We start from the raw sequence: 19,968 nt of genomic DNA, 5'->3' as shown, positions 1-19,968 counted from the left end.
TATCTCAGGTTCTTAGCTCTGCCTGAAAGCCTGCTTAAGAATGGCTGATTGCTTTATCAATACTAATTTACCATGCTGAGAAAAAGTTGAGCGTGTCTGTCCTACCTTTGATGAATAAAAAAAATAATTAAGCAACTCTCTTTGATAGCCATATCTATAACTACAACACATGCTTACATGTATGTACATGTCAGATAGAAATGCATGTGCTAGAGGATTATTCATTAAGTTAGTACCATGTCAAATTTAATTTTTATTAGAATTTAAAATAGACAATTATCCAAAGTTAATGTAATATTAAGGTAGCTAGTTTTAAAATTGGAAATGTGAATAATATGAATTAAAAAAGAAAAGTCTGTATGTTCTGCAAACTACTGGCAAATTAAGTGAATATATCCTGTCATTCTTGTATGAGCTTTGGAATTGCAGCACTTTCAAACATCTAGTTGTCAATCTTGTCATCTGGTAAAGACGTGTTCAGGTGATAATTAGCAAAAACTTGTCCTATGAAACTTGGCATAAATCAACCCAATGATATGGAGCAACTGGGGGTTTTGTAGCCGGAAGCATTACCCATTTTTTCTGTGAAGCCCTGAAATTGGCCAATCCGATCAACATAGTTCTGTCTTCAAAATCAAATTAAGTGGGCATAAATTGCACTGATAGTTGCTCTTTGATATGAGAAAAGGTAGTTACCTGAAAGTATAAATGTAGTCTACATACATGTAGTTCAATGATGTTGGAAAGACCATTACATGTGCAAGAAAAAGTTTCATCGGTTAACTTTATTCTGATTCTGTCCAGTGTCACTCTAAAGCATCTCTGTTATGCTTTTATTGCAATATACCTTTTAAAGTTATATGTAGATCCATGCAAATAATCAACAGAGTGTCCATGTACATATAGTTTAGTATCTACATTTGTACATTTAACTGTGTACACATGTTACTGTTAACTGTATACCTACCTGTACCTGTGTCCTGAGTACCTGGTAACCCCAACAGACCTATCTGTTTATCCCTTATCTTTTACCCTACTTGAACTTTATCGGAACTGGATACAATTTTTAATGTGTACAAAACACAATATGCCTGGGCTTATCCAATAGAACTATATAAGCAGATAAATGTGACGGTGAGTTCTATGTACAGTCGTTTGAGTACTTGTGCTTACAACAATCACACATGCACATGTACATGTCCATGTACAAGTTTTCCCATTTATGCCAATGTACATATTTACAAGATCACAATGGACATGTCCGTCTAAGTTGAAGAATAACAATCGATATGCCCAGGTAAACTTGAGAATATGAAAATAAGAAGAGTTGTGAGTAGAGAGTACATCAAACAAACATGTATAAATGCTCTACCCCTATATATCGCCTTTTCAGATATGTGGATGGAGCACAGAAATCTACATAACTTGTATTTGATTACATTTGAGAGAGGCGCGTGAAAACATGACCTTTAATGACCTCAATGACAATCATTTGTGTTACAAGAGAAAAAATAAGACAAAAATGTTTTTCTATGTTTTTTAGTCAAATGGTCAAAGATTTATCATTACCATCTTAACCTGTGACATGTGGGAATGCTGGTTATAGCAGTAGGAAAGCACTGCAGAGAAGCTTTGCTTTGGCTCTATTTTCTACATGTATATATGTACGCTGTACAGTGTGCAGCTGATAGATTGCAGAGGGCCTTTCTTCTGGGTATATAGATTTCTTAACTCCTAAGGTTATCATATTCCACATTTACTGGGTACAAGATGGCCTGCTGAGTGACAGCCTATAGTGTCCCTTGAAACAGCTGGTGATTTACATCTGGCTGAATCAGATAACATAAGCAGTGAGAAGTGAGGCAGCTATAGATACATTTTGAATGTATAAAAGATCAGCTAAAGTCCTACAAATACACCATGTACAGCATAAAGTTAACCCATGTAACACATCCATTTTCAAGAATACACATGACAGTGTGAATGTGACAAAGGCCATTATTTTGACTTATGTTTTATTGTATATTAATTCATGACTTGCATTCAATATTGCTATTAAGTTTAGACCTCTGCTGTTGAAAAAATTGTTGGAATTCCATCCTCTTTAGAAAGCCATAAATAACACACATGAAAGAAAACCAGGGTGCCCTTCTTTGTACGAAACATGCACAATTCATCTTACTAAGGATAGTTATTCAAAGATATTTTGTGATTTTAAACATCGTAATGTTAATTAAGATTTTTAAGCTTAAGCTACGCAAATTTTCACTATATATGTAATAAAGTGAAAATCAGTATCATAAATTAAATTGTTTCCAATTTCACAACACCTTAGGGAGGCCTCCGTGGCTCAGTTGGTTAGTGCGCTAGTGCAGCGTAATGACCCAGAAGTCTCTCACCAATGCGGTCGCTGTGAGTTCAAGCTCATGCTGGCTTCCTCTCCGGTCATACGTGGGAAGTCTGGACAGCAACCTGCGGATGGTCCGTGGGGTTTCCCCCGGGCTCTGCCTGGTTTCTAAAACACTATAATGCTGGCCGCGGTCGTATAAGTGAAATATCTTGAGTACGGCGTAAACACCAATCAAATAAATAATAAATAACACAACACACTTAGAACAATCAGCTGTCCTATCCTACCCCAGTATGCATGAAGAGGGCAAAATTGTATGTGTGTCAATTTACTCCAAAACAATGGGCTTCTATTTTTAAGCAATTAACTGCAAGTCATGCAGGCTGTAGCCATAATAAACCTTTGTACACCCTATTACATATACTTTGCATTTCTTGCATCCTGTGGAATAAAAAACCGATTTCCCTTCATAACCACATCTGGGATTATTAAACACCTTAGGTGGGCATACATACACACTGTAGGTCACTGTTCCTTAATAGTTAGGACACAAATTCTTCTGTACAATGTGTTAAAACCATTCTAGTAAAGGTCTCCCTACAACCATTGTCTGTGTCAAGCTTGATCCTACACCAACACTAAGGACATTAGTCTATTCTTTAGCTTGTTTACTATGGCCAACTGAAATGTCTGGTCTGGGTGTATATATGGGTCTGTCCAGGCAAACAGGTCAGGCCTGCCTCCCAGATGACGAACATACAACAACCCCACCCTTTAAGGCACTTAAGCCCCGATAATCAACTGATGTAGGTAATGTGTATAATATGACAAGCCTAGAAACCTGTCACAGGTATAACAAAATTATACATCTAGAAAATTACCCATTACACAATAGCAACAGGGTTGCTATTATAGATATGTAAATGTATTGGATGGAATATGAATAAAGATGATTAATGCTACATGTAAGCTAGTTCGGCAAACATGAATTAGTACAATTAGTTACATTGAGGGGAAAATAATAATAAAGCAAACATCAGTATACTCTAATGTTTCAATTTAATGTCATATTTATGTTTTTTCATCTATAGCAGTATTTGTATTGTTTTCGCATTGTATAGGGACAGCCTCAGCCTCTAGCTTAAAGAGTTCTAGTTGTTAAAGGCCAAACCAAAGATATTTGACAGCACAAACACTACTGTAAAATGTTTAGCATCAAAAGTACATGTAATATTTTATGACAATTATTTGCCTCTACAAATGCACTTTTAAGGATGAAATTTCACCATATGTACATGTTTATACATGCACACAATTAACTACATTTTTATTCATTTACATGTACTACAAGATCATTTGCTTGCTTAATCTATATTTTTTTAACATGTGTAAACATCAACATTATTAACAGAACTGTTAGTTGATCATCAAGATTTATGTTCACAGCGAACCCGGGTTGACCTCTGCTGACACAAGCAGCATGAAGTCAGCTTAAATTCACATGTACATATACTTTATAATGTTACAAGGCTGTTTCATCCCACATTGCTACAATCAAATATGTTTATAGTAAATATACATTTTGAGTCAGTAATATGGATGTGCATGTAACTAATTACGTACAATGTTAGCCTGGCATTTTACATGTAATATTCAGTCTTCTCAATATTAACAGCAATTTCTACTTTATAGATATGTGTATATACCTGTATGTAAGTTTTAACTGAAACATTAATATATATATCTACAGGTATGGTTGGAAGTCTGAATCACTAGTTCCTGAATTTCATGACCAACAGAGATGTGTTTGAAGTTTACAACCTGTCTGTTCAAAACTATAAAATTGGGTAAATGTATAAGTGCTGAAATAAAGGTTTTAATGTTAAAATATCTACACTAGCTATCACTGTTTACCGACATCAAAGTGCAGCCCTCACAGGAGTCTGCCCCTTAAGCTTCATACCTCCCCAAAATACATGTGCACAAGGTCAACAACACTTCAGCCAAGGTGCTTGACCTATATATTTTTTACATTTCCAAGCTTAAAACACCAAGAAGTTTTGACCTTTCACCTTTAACACCAGATCATTAAAAACATCAGAAAAAATAGGAATATATGTTTAATCCATCTTAATAGGTCTTGATATCAAGATCTATCAACTTGCTACATGTAGACTAGTTTAACTAGTTTAAAAGACCCCATCAAAGGGTAACTCAATTCACATTTCTGGTAATTTCTCTAAATTATGAAAGTTTATAAATGGACGTGACTTCTGTTTCATTTACAACATAACAATCACAGAATCATGCACAGGTCAGTCTGACTTCAAATAAAAGCATACAACAGGAAAATCTTAAAACGTCTTTCTGTATTTTTTCAAAATTTATTCAATATTATCAGATCCTTAAAAACTTTATCTGCTAACAATCCATTAGCCATACATGAATGACATGACATGTTCAAAAGGGGCATATACAATAAGTAAATAATCCGTGTGGCTCAAGCTCTGCTTGTAATTACACCACCATCAGGGAAGGACAAATCATCATTCAGCATGATACTATGTGGCTGTTGTGAAAGGTTTTATGAGGTAATAAAATGTTGAGCCCCTGCAGAGGGTTTTAATGATATCCACTGGGGAAAACAAACACTGGTGTTTGTTTAACATGTCGCTGTACCTTAATTCTACCCCCCCCCCCCCCTGTTAAAGACCCCAGTGTCCGGAACCAGCCATTCAAAACTACATCAGATAATGCAATTATTATTTAAACCTAAAGACGTAATGCTCGCCTTTATAGCAAGCTTTCAAAAAATGCAACCACTATATCTATCTTGCTCAACCCATCAGCATCTTATAATGACACAGTCAGACAGTACATTTTATGAAGTGTCCTTTCCAATACAATAGTACTCTACTTCAGAGTTATAACTCAATTTGATACTATCTCTTTATCTACAGAAGGAATAAGAAAATACAGCCGGCAACATAGTGATGTAAACCAACTAACATGTACAATGATGTCTTGAATTCTTAATTATTTTACCCTTTAGATCTTTGTTCCTTTCCACACTTACATGTATTGCCTTTATTACCTTTGTATTACCTTGAGACTGGGAGCATGGGAAATGTGTAATCATGAACACAATATATTGGCTACATTTACTGTTAGTCCTGTCCCTGTAATGGACATGCTCAGGTTTATAAGCATTTGCATATGAAAGAGGATTATAATCACACACTTGTCCACAAAATCAGAAACCTTACACGATTCTAGTGTCCACACAGAGGAATAAAGATGACCAAGTTTAACAAAATGGTGATATTTCAAGTTTACTTCAACTAAAGACACAGATATTTCCTCTTCCAAATCTATATTCTACAGAGGATAACTGCATGTAAACTGCAATTCTTTTCCAAATATACTGTTAGTTGATTTGCTTTGAGCTTCACATAGCTTTGAAGAGAATGTGGTATGCTGACAATTGACATAATTACATGTGCATGCATAGTCGTGCCTCACTGGTTAACACTATACCAAACACCAGACATGGTGCCCGACCCAACCACAATGTACTGCCACTGCACCTATTACCACATGTACATGTGCATGACAGAGTACTATACATGGTAGCTCAGGTTGGTTCAACCACAAGGAAAAACTGATTACCCAGGCTTTTAAAGGCCTAGAAAGGCCTTTTCAAATTTCAGACTTTTCAAGATTTTAAAAACCCTGTAGGAACCCTGTAGGAACCCTGTAGTAAGCACTTTTCCTAGAATTTAGGTCTCATGTTGTTGGATATCAACAAATTTGCTTTCGATCATATCTTGGTTTATACTAAACATAGCCCAACAATAAAATGTTCAACGTAATGGTTATCAAACAGTGAACATATACATAACATATAAAACCACCAGAAATATAGATTAATCTAAGCCTGTTCAAAGACAATGGCATGGACTAAAACATGCATTTCTTTGCATTTTTCACATGCAAGTAAGAACTATCGTGTTGAAAAACATTCATGTGTTAATTTAGGGCAACCCTCCTGTGATTTTTTAAAGAATCATATTTCACATCATTAAACAGTTAAAGATATGTAACCAACATAAACTGTAAACTTTTGATAATAAATTTGACACTGTTGTTGTCAGAGATGTCGAAATTTGTGAGCAAGAGGCCCTAGGGGGATTAACAAAGCTTGTTTTGTGTCATAGGTTGTGTCATTAAGTTTAAAATTTAGAAAATTCTGCATGCTTCGGCACATGCCATTGTCTTACAAGGTAATGGCATGATGTAATTAGAAAGGGTTTTATTAGTCTATAGTTTCTGGATACCCCATGTGTTAACTAGAACAATTTTGATGGGTTGGTTGTTGTGTTGTGTAAAATTGGGACAAAGATACAGTCAAATATAGATAAGCAATTTTCTGACAAATGCCACGTCAGGATACCCTAAAATCAGAAGCTCAGTAATACCAAGGACATTTCACTTATATGATGACAGTAAGAAACCTGGTGTAGTATTGACAATACTTAAATAGTATGTACACCTAACATGTAAATTACTCTTATTTGGAGGCGCTCACTGTACTATACAAAAGTATTTCTGGATTCATTCCAAGCAACCGACATTGCACAAATTGTAGAAACAGTCAGTCACCTGCTTTTAGGGTCTATGAAGGTATCAAACCAGAACTATGGCGCAATGCCCAGCTCTCGCATGCAGCACATTTTTTTAACAGCCTGGTAAATGAAGCGTGCTGTAAATAATGGCATTGCACCTAACTGTCTATTTATGGACATATCCCAGGAACCAGGCTCTTAATTAAAGGAAGTGCAACTGCTGCCTCAGCGTATTGCGGTCTAACTCACTGTTTAAATGTACAATGTTAACATACTCCCAGGCGTTCAACATTAGAACAATTCTGGGATAGAGTTTCTATTTATACCTTTACAACCTTGGTTCATTATATTAATGAGCAGAAATGGCCAGGAATCTCTTAACGCCTATATCCCAATTTCCCCCAATTTGGGTCTATACAATATACAGACTGAATGATATGCACCTTACATGCCCAATTTGTTTCAAAACACCCTGGTGTACACGATCCGTTTATTTTCCTCCTGTGACAACAGTTAAATTGAAGGACTAAACTCTTAAACTATCTGTTACTTTCACTGTTTGATGTTACACTATTCACACATGCATTAAAACTTCAAAAAAAAAAAATAAGGAAAAAAAAAAGCTGTTTAATTCAAAGTTTCTCTCACATTTAATTGTGATTCAATATGCTTTGCTGTTTTCAAGATGATAGTTAACGTTTGCTAACAGCTGAAATGGAACACTTTATGCTGTTCTTTTATGCAGGTAAAGCACATTCATCACCCTAAATGCATACTCCATCAACCAGCTAGCAACAAGTTAAATTTACCATATTAAAAGATAGACAATCTGTCAACAGTGACTGTTTCCTCCTTGTCAAATGAATATGTGCAGTATTACAGCAGTATATCTTTGCTATGTTTTCAGCCTCAAAGCAAACCCCACAGCAATACAAGTGTATGTGTGCTGACACAGATATTTCATTCGATATGTAAATAATATCCACATGCATACATGTTTCATTTACAGCAGCTGTAACTGAAAGTTACACCACAGATAAACATTCGCACTACATGTACATTTGATACAAGCATGGTGACACTGAAGTCGTAGCCTGAACAGTTTCGTGTGCAGAACAGAAATCTACACACAACTCTCTATGGATTCCTACCATGCAGACCTTCTAATGCCAGTACATGTGCAAGCATGTAGACTTTTAATTTCAAGGTCTGTCACAGGTCTCATCTACAGATAGAGTAACCCTAAACTCCACCAGACTTGTCTGAATCCTTCTGCCCTCCCCTCAAGGCCAATACTATCTCAACCTACATGACCCGTCCCCACCCACTGATTCAAGCAAGGAAATAGGTCTACTGTAGTCTCCCTAAAAACTTCCCAATTCAAAGGAAAGCATCTGATCAATACAGTGTTCAGATGTTCAGTGTATATACTGATATATACATAATTTAAGCATAAAAACATGTACTTGCATAAACTTAGCTTTATGCTATATGTGGAACCAGGTTCTAATCTTAACAAAACTTTTGGAGCCTAATCCCTGTTAATACTGTATTGGAAATGGTTTATCTAAATGTATATTTTTGGGCAGCAAAAACAGGCAGTTTAAGATGATAATTTGTAACATGTAATGTGAGAGTACATGTATCTGTTAGATGCATATCTGCGATACATTAAGTAATGTTTCAACTTATAGCTACATTACACATACATAATTTGCTCTAATTATTCTTAAGGTTTCTTAAGAATGGCTTTAGCTTATTGGAAATTCAATTATGCAGATGAAATTACATCAGCTAGTATGGCCAATTCACAGAGGTCTTCATTTTTAAGAGTTTAATTTCATAAGTGTTGAAAGAAAGGCATTTTTCCAATAACAGTATGCCTATAAATATAACATAAAAAAAACGGAACAAAATTTAGAGCTGTGCTAAAATTTCATTTCACCCAATGTGAAAACTAATTTTTTGTTTTCTGAAATTCTTTTTAGTTCATGCATGTGTAATTTTCCATCTAAAAGCGTTCTGAATCTAAATTGGTGGAAGGATTTTGGGGTCTCCATACCAAAAACTTAAACTACATACCACAGGTACAATGTGAGCCTAGCGGAAACACATTCTGATTAGTTACCTTCTTATGAAGGTTTGACCTCAGAACATGCATAAATGAAGACATGTCTACATTGTACATGTAAATCATCCTGGGATGTAATACACACACCAATATTATACAGAGAGATTTACAAAGTTTAGGAAATTTATTGCAACCTCCTATTTTCAACTGGCAAACTCAAGTGTTTGTTTACTATAAATATTTGGACATTAGTTCCTCATCCCTAAAGCATACTCAGAAGCACAAGACTAGCTACACAGTGTTCCATCCTAACTCATTGTTTTTATCATGTGTGTTTATTGATAAATAAAGTAAGAAACCTGCTGGCATGTAAATATATCACCTAGCCAAAGCTTTGAACATTTTGGTTATGATTTAAAAGAGGGTGTAAATGGTATTCACCCCTAGAAGCAAAGTGGTTGTATATCTGGTAAAAATTGTCAGTCATAGCAGCAAATTGTTCTTCATGCACAGGTACATAAACATAGGTAATCAATGAATGCAATTCATGGGCAGTATAAGCCTAAAATTAGTCAATGTTATAAAATATTGGTTAAGTCAACCACCCTCGAGATATGTACAAGTACAGTCAGAACACAGTATTAACTCTGAAGCCCTATAACATTATAACTTTAGGATTATGTCAGTTAATTCAATCATGCAGCAAAAACTTTGTAACAAAACAATAGGACTGTACATTTACATAACATATAACTCCTAAAACCTGGAGCAGGAGATCTGAAACAAAACAACAGAATCGTACAATACGAAGAGCAGCACTCCCTACTATGCATAGCTGGAACTTTGTAACAAAACAACAGGATCATACAATTATATACATGTAAAGTAGTACTCCTAATTCCTGCAGCTGGAGCTTTGAAATAGAAAAATAGGATCATACAAGTACATAAAGCAGGACTCCTAATTCCTACAGCTGGAGCTTTGAAATAGAAAAATAGGATCGTACAAGCACATGAAGCAGGACTCCTAATTCCTACAGCTGGAGCTTTGAAATAGAAAAATAGGATCATACAAGTACATAAAGCAGGACTCCTAATTCCTACAGCTGGAGCTTTGAAATAGAAAAATAGGATCGTACAAGTACATAAAGCAGGACTTCTAATTCCTACAGCTGGAGCTTTGAATAGAAAAATGGGATCGTACAAGTACATAAAGCAGGACTCCTAATTCCTACAGCTGGAGCTTTGAAATAGAAAAAATGGGATCATACAAGTACATAAAGCAGGACTCCTAATTCTACAGCTGGAGCTTTGAAACAGAAAAATGGGATCATACAAGTACATAAAGCAGGACTCCTAATTCCTACAGCTGGAGCTTTGAAATAGAAAAATGGGATCATACAAGTACATAAAGCAGGACTCCTAATTCCTACAGCTGGAGCTTTGAAACAGAAAAATGGGATCGTACAAGTACATAAAGCAGGACTCCTAATTCCTACAGCTGGAGCTTTGAAACAGAAAAATAGGATCATACAAGTACATAAAGCAGGACTCCTAATTCCTACAGCTGGAGCTTTGAAACAGAAAAATAGGATCATACAAGTACATAAAGCAGGACTCCTAATTCCTACAGCTGGAGCTTTGAAACAGAAAAATAGGATCGTACAAGTACATAAAGCAGGACTTCTAATTCCTACAGCTGGAGTTTTGTATTTATTTATTTGATTGGTGTTTTACGCCGTACTCAAGAATAATTCATTTATACAACAGCGGCCAGCATTATGGTGGGAGGAAACCAGGCAGAGCTTGGGGAAAACCCACAACCATGTTCTGGTCACTGGTAGACCTTCCCAAATACGGCCGAGGAGAGGATGCCAGCATGAGCTGGACTTGAACTCACAGCGACCGCATTGGTGAGAAGCTCCTGGGTTATTATGCTGCACCAACATGCTAACCAACTGAGCCACGGAGGCGCCCTGGAGCTTTGTAACAGAAAAATAGGATCATACATGTAACAGTACATGTACATTGTACTTAAAGCTTGGCTCCTTTATTCCTGGGACTGGAGCTCTTCAACAGAACAATAGGATCATACAAGTACGAAAACAAGTACGCCTAATTCCTCCAGCGATTCCTTTGTAACAAAACAATAGGGTCATACATGGAAATTGTAGATAAAGCATGAATTTAAACTCCCAGCAGTGGGTGTTCTTGGGCAACCCTTTCTATCAGGTCAACTGCAGCTTCAGTTCTCTTCACATTCTAAGATCCCACGACTCTGATGTGAGCCAGCTGAACCCTATTAATGGTTTCTAGATAGGGCTTATACATATGTGTAACAGTGTTAGACAGATCTAGGACCGGACATGAATTGAATGTGAAGAAAAAAAAATGAAAAAGTAAAACTAAATAAATAATTAAACAATTAAATAAATAAATAATAATAATAATGAAATAGAGAACATGAAAAGTAGAAATTCCCTGGGCCTACTGGGTGATCCATTCATAGTTCTAACCTTGTAGAAACATGTAAGAAAATCAGGAATTTCAGAGTTCAGAACGTGACTTACCAATGGCAGCTTTCCCCCAGATTTCCACTTCAAACTCTTGTGACCTATTAAGGTTTGGAAAACCTCCCTGGTGGCCTCTCATGTTCCCCAAGGGGCGCTCTCTACCCAAGACAAACTGAGGCTGCTCAAACTTCTGTGGCTGGTCATCATTTTCGAAAGCCTCACCCCAGGGATTCCACTCATGGTCATCGTCTTGAAAATCTGTGAGTAGTAGAAAGAAACCAGTATTATGCATCTACACCTTTGGATGAGCTCTACTTCTTTCTGTCAGATAATTTTCTTCCTTTGGTAGAGTCACGAGGAGAAAACTAAATCACAGACGCACATAATTAAATCTTCAGAGACTGTATTCATGAACACCATGTACACATGACGTACCTAGACCCAACATAACACGAAATCTTGTAAGATGATGGCTATTACATGTACAGTATGCTTATCACCTTATGTGTGCTTGGGGTTTCAATGTTGCACTTAACAATTTTTCAGTCATATGACGACGAGGAACCATTAGGTGTGTGTACATATATTGTGCATACATTGTATACACTGTAGACATGTACATCTCCCAACTTCGAGGCGGACTCTCTGACCAGTAGGCCACCAAAGAGGTTAAGTGCTATAATACGATCACCATGGAAATAAAATTATTCGACAACGAAACAACAGTTGTCATTCACAATGATAAACATGTATTTTATATCAAGATTACAATTAAAAACACTGTTCTTAACACAATTACACTGCACTATAATATATGGATCTGGACAGTAAAGTGAAGATACATGTAATTGCAAATTTTTCAATATGATAAGCCCTACAAAAAAATGATATTTACAAATAAATCACTTTAAGTCTTGAAAATCTTTTCAGGTTTCTCATTTCACCATCCAATATATGTACAATGTTCCATCCCATAAAAATTTGTCAAGTTCAAGTATTTCCTACTTGTCTATTTGCGACATTAACAGCTAATAACTGGAGGGGAAACTCATGCCAAAATATCCTCCACATGTTTAAATGTTGAATAGCTACCGTGATCAAGGAGATTCAGATGTATCAACAAAGAGAGGAGGCATCAACAGCTGTTACAGGTGAGGGGGTGGGTGCATGAATCCCAAATGTCGTCTCACAATAAACATATATATTTAATACGCAGGCGGTCACGAAATTGAAAAGAGGTGTGTAAACTCCAAAAGCGCCAAGCACTCTACTCAAGAATCATGAGAAAGCATTCAAATCATATTAATGTTTCCTCTCCCTACTACTGGTTATTACAAGTCAATGGATTATCTGGTGTCACTGCGCTGTACATGTATCAAAAACCTGAACTCAATATATGCAGTACTTTTAAACATACCACCCCTACAATTTACAAAAACTGCTCTCCCTGTTTCTGATGGCTGATAACAATGCTCAGGGTGTGACATAAGCAACATGGCTAAAAATGTCATGAAATACAAAATTCACATTGTTAATGTGATCTTTTAAACTTAAAACAGACTTTTTTTCAAATCTCAGGAATGCCAGGACCTAGTTGTATGTGGCAACAGTTCACGGACTGTACACATGGGTTGGTTACGAAGGGAGCCAGCTGCACCCAGATTTACAGGGAAAGTGCTCCAGATAATGCAAATCTGAAACGGATGTGTGGCAAAAATGTGCCAGAACAGCATGACAACCACAGCCTGATGCATCGATGTGACTAGTGATAATAATAGAGACACAAAATATTCACACATATACCAAATGTGAAATAAGTTTAGGATGGTCACTATAACTGAAATGAATTAAATAAAACAGGATATATAGGATCTGGGATATATTTATAATTTAAACTAAGCCAATTTTTTATAACACTTCTGGAAAGACAGGGGCACATGTACAGATCATGTAATATGTCAGTGCTTGCTGTTCTCAGATCTACATGTAATTGTGATACTGACTCGACAAACAGCACCTAAATATGTTTCTTGGAACGTATTTAATACTTATTCTTTTACCTTTTTCATACTAGTATTTTTTAAAAAATATTTCCAGAAAAAAAAGAATACATGTACATCTGAATTCAGCTTCAAGTTCATTAGAATACATCAAAATACCCAGTAAGTACAGATGTATTACAAACACAACTGAGCATCCCAATATTCTCACTTAGGAGGAAACAGATTAAGACAATTAAACCCAGCAAACAATCTGCCTGAGACTGGTAATGTGTAACCAAGGTAACAGGTAATTAAGGTGATGTTAATGCTGCCTTCTTATTAGGGTCACTGGAGTGTTTCTGTCAAGCACCCCAGAAAGAGGCATTTGCCTAAGAGGTGAAGCACAGGTGTGTGTCCTAAGAGAAGCCATTCAACCTCACATTAAGTGGGATAATCACCGAGAAACATTCAGTGAGGAACAGTAGTAACACATATCCAGCTTACAGTAAATCACTATTTTGTTTGGGGAAAATATAAATAATATGTACACTGTATGTCAATAACAGATCTAAAATAATTAATATATGGAGTAAATCATGGTTTAATGTTCCCACGTAATAGACAGGTTTTGAAATTAAGGTATGTCATTTGCGTTTGTCTGTCTTATTTCACGTGCTTCTCTCATGATAATCTGATCATATGGTATTGACATTTCTACATATTAAAGTACATGTACATTTTTTTTTAAGCCTTCTGATGCTGGGGATGTTTCTCCTCTTTTTAACCAACAAGGATAAAGAATTTCTCATGTTTAGCCATCCCATGAGAAACATATACATGAACATACATGTATACATATCTTTGGTTTTTAAAGATTTTTCGCTTTCATCACTACTAATATCTGTCCTAAAGATTAGAGCAATTAAGGACCTCATTTACACTAAGATTTTTTTATAGTTATAGTGTTCATCAAAACATTGTAAATGATGAAGACAGGATAAGAATTACTCTGTACATGTACATCTGATTAAAAGGGCACTAAGCCTTGATCGGTGAGAATACAAAATCAGGTATGCAACATCGACAAAATAAGTGGAAACATGTTAGGATTAATACTTAATTAATACTGACACAGCAACTCTCCTTTAAACAATGCACATGTTTCTGACACGAGCGTTGAGTTATGTTAAATATTTCACTGTTCTCACTGGAACAAAGCTCTGCTGACAGCACATCACTGTGAACGCAAATGATCACTGACTTTCTACTTCTGCAATGGACAAGAGTTATCCTATCAAAAGTGAATAATAGATAAGAAACAAATGTTGGGTGAATTGTTACATGTAGGTATGAACGGATGGATTACAATTTGGCAAATTAATACCAAATCATTGCCAACAAAACATGCATATCAGTGGTGAGTTTGTACAAATTATAAGCTACAATCCACTCTGTACAAAAATCATGAAACGAGAGGATGAAGGACATGCTAGCCAGGCCTAATACACAGATATAGGTTCATAGTTCTTGTTACATGTGCATGTGCCTTTCCACTGATGGCTTTTTATGACATGCTGACATGAACAGGCTGGGTAATAATACAGCGTGCACTGACATGTGTATGTGCCTCTCTATTGCTTCTCCTCTCTGGGATATTGATTTGCCTATTTCCGACACCTGAAACAATGACTGCCATAACTTGAGCTTAATGTTTAGAGGAACAAATGAGCAGCTTTCAGTGTAATTTGATATGGCTGAGGACGCAATATAGATAACAAAGACCATAAAGTAGGAAGAAAACCTAAGTATCCCCATCTTGTGGTGTTACATGTACATGTACCTTGTTATTGGCTATACACAATGCCATTTGACTCCAGCTGAATCACTCTACCATACCACTTTGTACTCACTGACTTCACTTTGAAGGCCATATTCTTTGCCATCAGCAATTCAGCTCTCTCAATACATATGCATATGTGCACACAGATTACACAACATCAGTTATTTCATTACCAGTCATACTTGACCGGTGACACGTGTTAGGTACAGCATTTCATGTTAAGTTTAGCAAGTTTATATGAGTGACACATTCTGATTGATTCATCCACCTTATGGGGCCAATTAAGAGAATTTTGTCTTAGATCTGATTAATTTCTTATCAGAAAAACTTAAATATTGACATTAGAAGTGTCATATTAAGGCCTTTATATACTCCTGACAGTAAATTTTTACATACATGTATCAATCTGTGGGTTAAATAGTCATTCCAGCACTAATCTGATGCAACAACGAACATGTTCATGAAGCTATTCTCTGAAAATTTCACAACAATCTAGTAAATGTATCAGAAGCAGACAATTTTATAAAAACATTACATGTACACATGATGTTATGAATGCACTTGTGCATGGGCCACATACTATGTGATGTTATGTGATGCTACATGATGTTCCTAAGGAGTGTGCGGGTCATGATGTCTTAAGGGGGTTAATGACATGTCAATCTACCCCCTCTCCTTCACCACTACATTCATCCACTCTTCATAGGCAGTATAAGATGAACCACCATATATGTAACACAGTATCAATGATAACCAGGCCAAAAGAGCTATTGGGTTGCAAGTCAGGCAAAGTCATTACACCTAAGGCATCTTACAAGGATTCTTGTTATACATGTAGATGAGACTCGTGAACATTCAAGGAAGGAAACTTTACACTAGTACAAAAGTAGATCTTTGATCTTGATATGTACTGTACATACACTATCCGATTATGTATACACACAATGACATGACAATCATTTATACTACCAGCTAGTATAGTGTGTCACCAACCCATTCATATGAATTCAAGGTCATTACAATGCCTTAAAAACCATGTCCTGACCTCATGGTTTGACGCAAATCATTGAGATATAAAATAAACTTTCAAGAGGGAAATTTAAATGTGATACTAATAAAAGTAACATGTACACTGCAGTATGTAGCCTACACTATGGCAAGACACAGCTAGAAAAATAATTTAGGCCTGTGATCTACATGTATGGTTGAACAGCTTGAAATACCTGCCAAATGTGTAGCTCTTCCTTCATCAGCATATCATAAAATGAGAGAACTACAGTATGGTATATTGTCTAATCTTCCACCAATATGGCGTGCAATTCTGTACGTCACACATTCAAAAATCATCCATCAATAACTGGTCTGAAGTCTGTGTCACTTTTTATCTGATGGGAACTCAGGGGAAAAAAATTCATGAGCATGGCTTGAAACAACAATTATGATCAAATAAATAACATTAGGCTTAAGTCAATGTTGATAACACTCCAACCTTTAGTCAGGTCAAGTTTTAAGTACAAATTATTTACCCCTCCTTAACTCTTAAGCTGGTGAACTTACCAGTATGTTTCTCATATCAATATGGTGACTTATTGTACAAGTCACTCAGGCCATGACTGCCAATACTCTGATGAATTAGTTCCCAAAATAAACAGATGTACTAGTAATGCCAAACACACAAGAGCAGAAAGTAATATCAAGGCACAATAGTCTTGTTAGCCATGCTCTGATAGCGTGACTCACAGGATACATACTGCTTAACTGTTTTAATAACTCACTATATATGCGTGATATGGCCAGGTAAGAGCATGATATCTGGTTATCTGTAACTTATAAGAGCAAGTAATACACCTGAGTTATAATCAATTATACATTCTACCTGACATACGGACAATTAGCGGACATACATAATGCTGTTTCTGCGCACGTTAGTCTGCAGTGCACAGGTACATACAGGTAATTTCACGAGGTAACAATGTGAGTCTGATCGGCTCCACAGAATAAAACTAATTAATGTCATAATTAACTATTGATGACACAATAAATTAAAATCAGCAAGAAAAACCTCTGATCAAGATCAATGCCTTTCCTGCATGATGTGCGTATTTTTTTTTTTCATCAGGTGATTATGGGCATGTATTCCATCGATGCTGATCCACATGTACACCAAGCACAAAATCAGAGCCAAGCTTCAGTTTGCAAGTTTATCTTTCTGCTGACACTCTTACACTGAACAGAACTATTGATCCTCGCATCACTTAAACCCAGGTTATTCTTGTGCTTTGCCAGCAATTTAACCCCTTAAACTCAGCCACCAAAAATGTGTGACTTTATGAAGAAATTTGGTTTGATTAATAATTAATACACCAGTACACCGCTTGAAACCATTACTTGTCTTGACTTTGGAATACTTTGAAAGGCATGCATACATGTAACAGGGATGGCCACATGTTGCAAAGCATAAGACATTTTTTTTTATAGAGGTTCGAAAGTGATAATGGAGATGATAGAATGTAATTAATGGCCTAATTGCAACCATTTTTTTTCATCATTTTTCTTCTTATTGATAGAGGAGAAATATCAGGGAAAAGCATCCAACATGCAGTATTTCACTTACAGTCCTGGTATTTGCCAGTGCAGAAAAAAATATCCACATTAATCAACAGACAATCAGACAACCACAATTACGTTATTGAAAAAATGTTAATGACAACTTTCTATGAACTAGAATAGAAACATACCTGTAAGAAATAGCGCCTTTTTGTACATGTAGGTGAAGTATATTATGCTCTAATTCAAACAGTGAAAGTGGTGTTGTTTTATTCCTGACGTATGTTTTATGTGCTGAGTACATCTTCTAGGATGTCTATGTATAAGAAAGACTAGTAGAGGAAAACCTTTGCCACTACCACTTTGGTTGGGGCAAAGCTCAGTGACATCCTCGCATTCCAAGGAAAACAGCGCATCAGTCAGGGCCATATTTAGAGCCATTTTAGTTCCGGAAATCGTTTAAGCTCCAAAACTAATTACCTGTATTAAACCTGTCATGGTTTATCCAAAAAAGAGTTGTGAGAAAGTAGGTATATGTCTACTTAGACTGTCTAATAAAACAAATCCTACATGGTGTGTACTATAGTGACAAATACATTTTGTGTTATAAAACAAGGAGTAGAGTTGAGGAGAAAAATGCGTACCAGCAGACAGAGAATGGAAGGATGGCTTCTTGTCCAAAACCTACTCAAGGACTGAACATGCATGTATTTTATGGTAAACGTTGTAAAACAAAGCAGCACAAAAACAACAAACATTAAATGAAGGCTTATGATCAACCAACAACCACAGCTGGACTTACTCACACAGTATGCATCACTTATGTGTACTTGCATGTACATATACTTTCAGTGAGATACATTTTTATGCATATATCAGTGATAAAGGCCCACTGTGACTGTCACTACTGTATATATAAGACTTATACCATACTGACACTCCTGCAGTCTACACAATTTAATGCATGTACATTTAGTATCTGAAAAGGTTTAGGCAGGAGATGTCTCAGTATTTCTGACAAAATTAAAGTGAGAAATGTAGGGGAAATAGGATATGAACAACCTGATTTAAAATTCTGGCTAAATCTATGAGTATCAGTGATGACTGCATGTACCAGTACACTTATATGTACTGATGTAGCCTACTGATTGCTAGCTTTATACTAGTCCACCTTGGCTAGCTGCAATGATGAGTGTGCATGGAAAGGTACAAGTTATAGGCATACATGCACATACATTTATCGACTGATTAACAGTTGCAGGGAATGGGAAGCAAAGGCATCAACCTTGTCTTAACAACAGCCAGGAAAATTTCTGCAGTACCGTTAATGCTGTAGAGATACAGGTATACACAGTGTACATGTATGTATCATGGAAATGTAACAGTTCGCACAGCTAGACATTCAAATGTAAGTTGTAAATAGGAATGCTTTTAAGTGATGGCAAGTAATTAACGTACCTGCTAAGTTACGAATTCTGGCAAATTCCAATTTCTCTTTGGTCAAGCGCCTTTTGATGAGCAGATAACCAGTGTAGCAGGACACAAGAAAATAGAGCCCAAGAACAGTGTAGGCGACTTTCTTGAAAGACACTCTCCACCTCATTGCGCCATGACCGAGGCTAAGGGTACCCAGAGGTGGCACATGCAACACTTCCAGGGAGCCGTCAGCTCATCCCGGCAGGCCAACTGGATATACACAGCCGATGGTTTCACTTTCTCTCCTGTCCGCACAAGATTTCTGAAATTTCAATTTACCCCGTGTTGTACGCGCGCGCACTGTGTGATAGCTTCGGCCTGTGGCCAGTTTGGGGTTTTGCAAACCTTGGGAGATTCGATATGCTATCGTATATCCAAGTTATAATCTTCCTCCCTCCTCGATGGAACCACAAAATCCAAAGTTATTGATCACACGTGAAAGTCAATGAGCCACGTTCGTGAAACACCTCTCACTGTTCAGATGAAAACAACAAAGTGAGATGCGGTGCTCTCCAGCCAAACATATTTCCAGTTCGCACCTTTTATCGCGAGAAATACCGAGACT

General features: G+C 36.5%; 1 protein-coding gene across 1 annotated transcript in view; it reads right to left on the bottom strand.

The window, feature by feature from the left end:
* LOC135471173 (ribitol-5-phosphate xylosyltransferase 1-like) overlaps positions 1-19,926 on the bottom strand; it is a 49,023-nt gene extending 29,097 nt beyond the window's left edge. Inside the window, exons 1-2 of the mRNA XM_064750268.1 lie at positions 19,386-19,926; positions 11,616-11,816 (exon numbers count right to left, since the gene is read on the bottom strand). Of these exons, the coding sequence (XP_064606338.1) occupies positions 11,616-11,816; positions 19,386-19,530 (346 nt within the window). The 5' untranslated portion in view covers positions 19,531-19,926. The remainder of the gene's footprint in view (positions 1-11,615; positions 11,817-19,385) is intronic.
* Positions 19,927-19,968: the final 42 nt, after the last annotated feature.

This window comes from Liolophura sinensis, chromosome 7 (assembly GCF_032854445.1).
Source record: "Liolophura sinensis isolate JHLJ2023 chromosome 7, CUHK_Ljap_v2, whole genome shotgun sequence".
Lineage (NCBI taxonomy): Eukaryota > Metazoa > Mollusca > Polyplacophora > Chitonida > Chitonidae > Liolophura > Liolophura sinensis.
Note: the sequence above shows the minus strand (reverse complement) of the source record. Positions and strands in the feature narration are given on the sequence as shown.